Source organism: Octodon degus, unplaced genomic scaffold (assembly GCF_000260255.1).
Source record: "Octodon degus isolate 3935 unplaced genomic scaffold, OctDeg1.0 scaffold00290, whole genome shotgun sequence".
Lineage (NCBI taxonomy): Eukaryota > Metazoa > Chordata > Mammalia > Rodentia > Octodontidae > Octodon > Octodon degus.
Genome location: NW_004524866.1, coordinates 2150533 through 2157597, shown reverse-complemented (window position 1 = coordinate 2157597; position 7065 = coordinate 2150533). Strand labels below are relative to the sequence as shown.

The window sequence follows — 7065 nt, the reverse complement described above, 5'->3', positions numbered from 1 at the left end:
TACATATTTAAAATCATATGCACCTGAAAATCCTGTGCATTGATGTTAAAAGCACACCGAGACATACATGCATTCTATATTATATGTACTTTTTTGATCTTTTAAAACATTTTTAAGAGAGAATACAAAATGGTAAATGAAAAAGAAAACAATATAAGTGATTCAGAATTTTAATAAAAAATAATAAGCATTCAACGAAGGTTTTTTTATATCACAGAATGTTATCCTCAAATTAGTCATTGAGACTTTTTCATATGATATTTTTATTGAAATATCTGGGGAAGCATTAATAAAGATTTGACTTATATCACATAAGTGAAATAAGTAACACAATGTTGATCCTTCAGTTCTTTGTGAAAATACAATGGTTTATGAATAGGCCAGATTTCAAAGGAAAAGAAACAAGATATAGTTTTATTTAGGAGTTAATCTCTATATACCACTCTGTTAATTTGTGTCTTGAAAATCATGGAAAGTGAGGTGTGGTGAGGCCTGCCTGGATTCCAGGGCTCTGGGAGGTGAGACAAGAATATATTCAGTCAGAACACACCAGCAGCAACCTAATGACTTCAGGAGAGCCTCTTTCAAAATAATACAATTTAAAGCGTTTAGGACTATATCTCAGTGCACAGTTTGAGCTCAATCACACATAAAGGAAAATAACACAGAAAGAAAGAAAAAAAGCAAAAAAACTCAAAAAAAAAAAAAAAAAAAAAAAACCACAAAAAACCCAATTTAGTCCAAGAAGCTCCAATGTGTTTTTGGCATAGGCCTTTAAAAAAATGTAGGCAAGCAACAAATTTAACTTTTCCCAGACGTGGAGCAGTGTGTGAAGTGTTCAGATCACCAATATGCCAACTCTGGGAGAAAGCACTGCCTAGATAAGTCTGTGATTTTTCCGCCTTATGAAGACCCCCTGGGGAAGGCTCTGGCTGGCACTGCCCTGAGTCTCTCTGTTCTCACAGCTGCTGTTCTTGGGCTCTTTGTGAAGCACAGAGACACTCCCATTGCCAAGGCCAACAACAGGGCTCTCAGCTACACCCTGCTCATCTCCCTCACCTGCTGTTTCCTCTGCTCCTTGCTCTTCATAGGTCATCCCAACACAGCCACCTGCATTCAGCAGCAGACCACGTTTGGAGTTGTGTTCACTGTGGCTGTTTCCACTGTCTTGGCCAAAACAATTACTGTGGTGCTGGCCTTTCAGGCCACTGCTACAGGTAGAATGCTGAGGCATCTGCTGGTATCAGGGGCACCAAACTCCATCATCCCCATCTGCTCCGTGATCCAACTCATTCTCTGTGGATTCTGGATGGGCACAAATCCACCCTACACTGACAAAGATGCACACTCTGAGCATGGCCACATCATCATCGTGTGCAACAAGGGCTCCCTCACTGCCTTCTGTGTCCTGGGATACCTGGGCTCCCTGGCCCTGGTGAGCTTCACTGTGGCTTTCCTGGCCAGGAACCTGACTGACACCTTCAATGAAGCCAAGTTCCTGAGGTTCAGCATGCTGGTGTTCTGCAGCGTGTGGGTCACCTTCCTGCCTGTGTACCACAGCAGCAAGGGGAAGGCCATGGTGGCCATGGAGGTCTTCTCCATCTTGGCCTCCAGTGCAGGGCTGCTGGGCTGTATCTTTGCCCCCAAGTGCTACATTGTTTTGGTAAAATCAGAGAAAATATTTTTCATTGGGATTAGAGACAAAACACGTTCTATCAAAAATAAGTCCTCTTATCAATAAACCTGTTTCCTAGTATACATAGAGGGCCTGGATTCAATGCAATAACATACCTGAAGTCACATAATAAAGTCCACTATAGGTCTCATATTCTTACTGAGTAATGCAATTTATTCTAAAAACAAACTGTTTTCTAAGAACTGTAGTCCTCATCTCTTGAAGTTGAATTTTTTTCTAGATATTTTGTTTCTTTTTCAAGCCAGAATTTATCTTGTTGTTGCTATGACTGTATTATCAACTTTATCTTGTCTTTGTTTTGGCTTTCTCAATATTTTTACTCAAAAATAATAAATTATTTCCAGTATGACACTGTTTCTGAATCCTTTAATGTATTTAATTGCTTATCTCTTTTGAGGAGTATCCCTTCTTCTCTGTGCTAATTATTGCATATATTCATAGTAGTATACATATTTCTCTACTCACTCTTCCCTTTTGCAATTAGTAAGTGTTTTCTCTAACAAGGATTTTAAGGTTCTAGATTTGGCTGATCATGTGTAATTATAATCACTGTTGATTATATGATACCAATGTATTGGATTTGTGGGATACGTTGTGCAATAACTTGTAGATATGTGGTAGAACATTTTTCTGTCCCAGAATTATATTTCCTTTTATCCATATTAATATTCCTTTACTGACAGCTATATTTGTGTACAATGTATGTTTGTGCTATACTATATATGGTTTATTCAATAAGCTGTCTTGGTATATTGATATCCAGGTATTTTACAAGGTGTTTCAGTAATGTGATAAGAAAGAGTTTACCTGCCATATGTTCTGTGATATATATATATATATATATATATATATATATATATATATATATGGAATTATATTATTGCATACATATGTTTTTGGTTTTTAAAAACATATATGAGGGCCAGCAAGACAGCTCAGCAGGTTAAGCCCCTCTTAGGTGAGTGCAGGGCTGGGGTTTGATCCCAGGCGCCACACACCACTTTGGCCCCAGCCCGGGAGCACTGAGCTGGAAGCTGACTCTGAGCACATTGGCATGTGCCTGTAATACCAGCGCTGGGCAGGCTGAAAACACCAGGAGCACTAGGAAGTGGAGCTGGGTTGATGTTCAGATCCAAAGAAGCTAGGAAATTGTTCAAATGTGTGCAGGTGGGACTAGGACTCAGTGCCTAATGCAAACAAGCTACATTAGTCCAGAGATAAACAGCCTCTCTGGTGAAGTTCAGCTACTGGTCAGTAGGCAAACTTGTGTCACATATTATTAACTTTACAAAACTATAAAGGATTGTTTTGGGGTTGAGATAGTCTTGCCTATCAGGCAGACCAGCCACCACCTAGTCCAGCTTTTGTCTTCTCCTCTATCTTTTCTCATTCCTGCCACCGTTTCTCCTTTGGTAGAACCAATCACAGTTAGAACAACGGATTCCTAGCTAGTGAGACCTTGTAGTCAAACCATATAACAATCAAATATATGAAAATAATAACAATAAAAAATAAAAATAAACAAAATCATACATGATCTGAGCACTCTGGCAGAGAATGCCTAGAAGGCTTTAATAGACAAGTAGGTATACAAGGAGATGTACAAATGGATAAGAAGTCACAAGATTGACTTTGCACAGTCAGCCACAGAGTCAGGCGGAAGCATGCAGAGGGCATCTGCGCAATGGACACTGGAGCTCAGCCGTGTGCCACAAAAGTCCGTTTCAGGAGACCAATGTGTCTGTGACAGAAGAGTCTACAATGGAGGCTGAGGATCCAAGACAGAAGCTGAAAAGTTTGTCTTGGAAGCCAGGAAATGACATCGAAGCTGAAGGTAAAGAGTAGAGCTCCTCCAAAGAAAACGGAAACGTCTGTCTTTGCTCATTTCCCTCTTACACAGTTCAAGTGATGAGCCACTCTGGGGTGTGGAATGCTGAGCCAAGTTAGATAAGCTCCTAAACTTTTGAAGTTGACTCAGTCCATTGAGCAGTACAACACACATCTGTCTGAAATGAATATTACCTAACTAGGTGGAGGTATTCACCGTGTGCACACACCCAGTTGTTGGTTTCGGAGTCATTGCTTTCCCTTTCCATGTTAAATTTAAGAACTCCAATTATAATCTTAAATATTTATGTCTTTTTCTATGTATTTTGTCATTTTACTGCTCTGACTCATCGTGATCCTCCTGTTTTCAGCCTCTCCAGTGCTGGGAGTACAGGCAGGCACCTCTACACCTGGACTCTGGCCGGCTCAGTCCACCCTGTGGCCGGGGCTGCCATGGCATATGGTGCTGGGGATTGAACCATGAGCCTTGGGTTTGCCTGACCTTGCCTAAGCAGGAGCTTTAGTCTGCTGAGCTATGTCACAGGCCCACTGAGCACTTATTTCTGATTAAACCCTTAATTGGTCACAAGGTGTGGTTCTTTGACTCTGTTGACAGTATTTGAACTCAAAATTGGCATTTATTTTAAAAGGAGACAGTAATTGTAATTTGCATTGGAGTATTGAGAATACATATGCAAGAAAAAGCAATTTGTAAATTAATGGACTGAAGGAGTGGTTACAAGGACAGGAGGATGGAAGCAGGATGGTGGGTGGAAAGGAGTACTACAGGCCAAGCAGGCAGTAGATTTCATGGACACCTCCAGGGAAGCAAAGAGAGAAGGATGAAAGAGGGAACACAGAAACAAAAGTGGAGTTGGAGATTTATTCTTTTGCTGCTGTCTTCATATCATTCCAATATATTCATCAAAGTTCAATACATTTAAAAAACATAATAAAAAATGCAATAATTTGTCATTTCTCAACCTGAAGCAAAGTTGAAGGAATACAGTATTCCACCTCATGGTGTTCCCCTCACATCTGCACAGCCCCAGCTCCTGGTGTGACTGAACCACCTCCTGAAATAAGTTCCTAGTTACCTGGGCTCTGGGCTTCCTTTCCAGTGTCCACTTTCTGTGTTTCAATATGCTAGAGCTTCTCTACCTGGCACTTTCAGTCCTTGCCAAATGCCACCAACAAACAAGTTTCAAAGGCTTGCAAACCATTTGTTCAAGCACAGTGACAGAAATGCCTCCAATTGTCTGGTACCAATATCTGTGTTAGTCACTTCTTCATTAAGGAGACAATATACTGAATGCCTGGGATGTATATGCAGAGAAGTTTGCTCTGTCCGATAGTTTTAGTTGCAGTTCAGCAGGTTGTGAGCGAGAGAAGGCAGCGTGGAAGGACATGACAGAAACAAATATTCAACCATGACATTCAGGAAGCAAAGAAACAAGGGGAGATTGGAGGACCAGGACACAGAGCCTAGGATTCCGCAGCAAGCTACCTCCAGACAGGCCCTGCCTGCTAACAGCACGTGTAGGTACTAAACTCACCTGGAGATGAATCTACTGATGAACACAGGGCCTCATGATGTAATCATTATCAAAACACCAGATTCTGAGGGACACATAAAAGAAGTTGTGGGAACACAGGTGCAAGGAAAGGAAAGTTGATCGAGACCTTCCTGGTGCCAGAGTCATGCTAGGCCCTCTGTGCTATGTCTGCAGCAGCCTGAGGAGGAGAAATCATTCCACAATTTCAGATTCAATCAGAGTATGTGAAGAGCAAAGTGCTTCACTGAGGTCCCTTTCCTGGACCCCGGACAGTACCAGGACTCAGGAAGCAGTACTCAGGGTGAGAAGACAGGTTAAAACTCACTCATTTGCCTACCAGAAAATATAATGAAACAGCCACTAGAATCAGTGAAGCCAACACACTGTACTGGAAATTGTGCCACACAAGGAAAGCCATATCAAGAGCAAAGTTTATAGCTTGGAATCCCCAAATCTCAGAAACCTGAGATGCACCACAAGGTTCTTTTTTCAAAAAAGAGGGAACCTACAGGAAAATGGTCTTTTTCTTATAAAATATGTGTACCTGGGTATAGAAAGAAATCCTTGTATTCCAAACCCTCAGAAAGCGCATTTGTGCTCTTGCCATCATTTAGTTGAGTCCTTAGTTCATAGACACCCTTGTGATCAGTCTCCTAATGCTATCAGCAGAGCTCAGTTAGTAATTTTTGGGACATAATTTCTCAGTTTCACCTCTTTTAAGGTGATCCATAGAACTGCACAATTCAATGTAAAAAGGTACTTCTTACTTTCCAAGAAGTATACATTAAAGGTTTCATCCATACTTTGCTGTGAAATATGAAAAAACATAAATATTATCTTATGTGTCATTATGAAGTTTCATTAAGCAGAAAAATTGCAATTAACAAAAAACATTCTTTGCAATGAAATATATGACATTTTTACATTCATAGAGGTTTATTTCACCATATTTGAGTAATGAAAATAAAAACTTACTATAAAGACTATTTTTTCAATAATTTTATTGATAAACAAATAGCAATGAGACAGTTTCAAATCAAATTGGTAGGACAGTTTCAGTAGTAAACACATTGCATACTCTCTTCCTAGTGGTTATTTGCTGTACAAGATGCAGACATGATATCCTATTTACAAACACTTTTAGAACAAATTCCTCTATTCATTAAGAGAATGTAACTATATATCTATCCTAACCACTTTCAATACAGAGATACAAAATGGACATTCATCTGTATCCCCTTTTCTTGTTAAGTTCAGTTATTTGAATAAAGGCATGTAAACTCAGCAAAATATTCTAAAAGAGTCCAGTAGCCCATAATAGTATTGGGTCTTCTGCTTCACTGGCAATGTCAGAAATTGTTGACCTGAGTCCCCTACAGCTCAGCATAACGGCATGGCTTTACTTCGTATACTTAGTTTTTATACTTTTCTGCTGGATGGTTAAGACCAAGATAAAGCAAGACCTATGCAACAAGAGTTGTAGCTTTTGGATCTTGTAAGGTCAGTCAAATCCCCTCAGGATTTATCCTGAGATCTTGTACCTCAGATTGTTTGTCAGTGTCAGCCATGTGGATGAGTCACGGCCATTGCTTGGCCAATGTCCTCTCTGTGAAAGCCTGAGAGAATGTTTTCTCTCCATGTGACTCTCCTTAGGCACACTTTACATCATCAATCACTTTCCACTTTGGCCCCATAATCTCCTTGATTAGAAAATTTGGGACACAGCTGAGTTACATGACATTACAGTACAAGTTCTCATGTCCTGAGTCATAATTGACCTTGGAAGGCTATGGCCAAAATGGTGGCTTTCCTTGCGGCCCTCCTTTTCATCTAATTTTGGTCTGCAAACTTAGGTTGTTAACCATCCAGAAGACAAGCTTATTGTTTTTACCATACAACTTAGGCTGTTAAACGTAACCTCATTATCTGTCTGCATATCAAACATCTTAGGCATAATATAGAACAGGTATTTTTTCATCAAGTATT

At 40.0% G+C, this 7065-nt stretch overlaps 1 protein-coding gene across 1 annotated transcript in view; it reads left to right on the top strand.

Moving 5' to 3' along the window:
- The first annotated feature begins 3457 nt into the window (after positions 1-3457).
- The window catches only part of LOC101572649 (vomeronasal type-2 receptor 116-like), a 44787-nt gene continuing 41179 nt past the window's right edge, over positions 3458-7065 (top strand). The window contains 1 exon segment of the mRNA XM_023707446.1: positions 3458-3530. Within this exon segment, the coding sequence (XP_023563214.1) occupies positions 3458-3530 (73 nt within the window).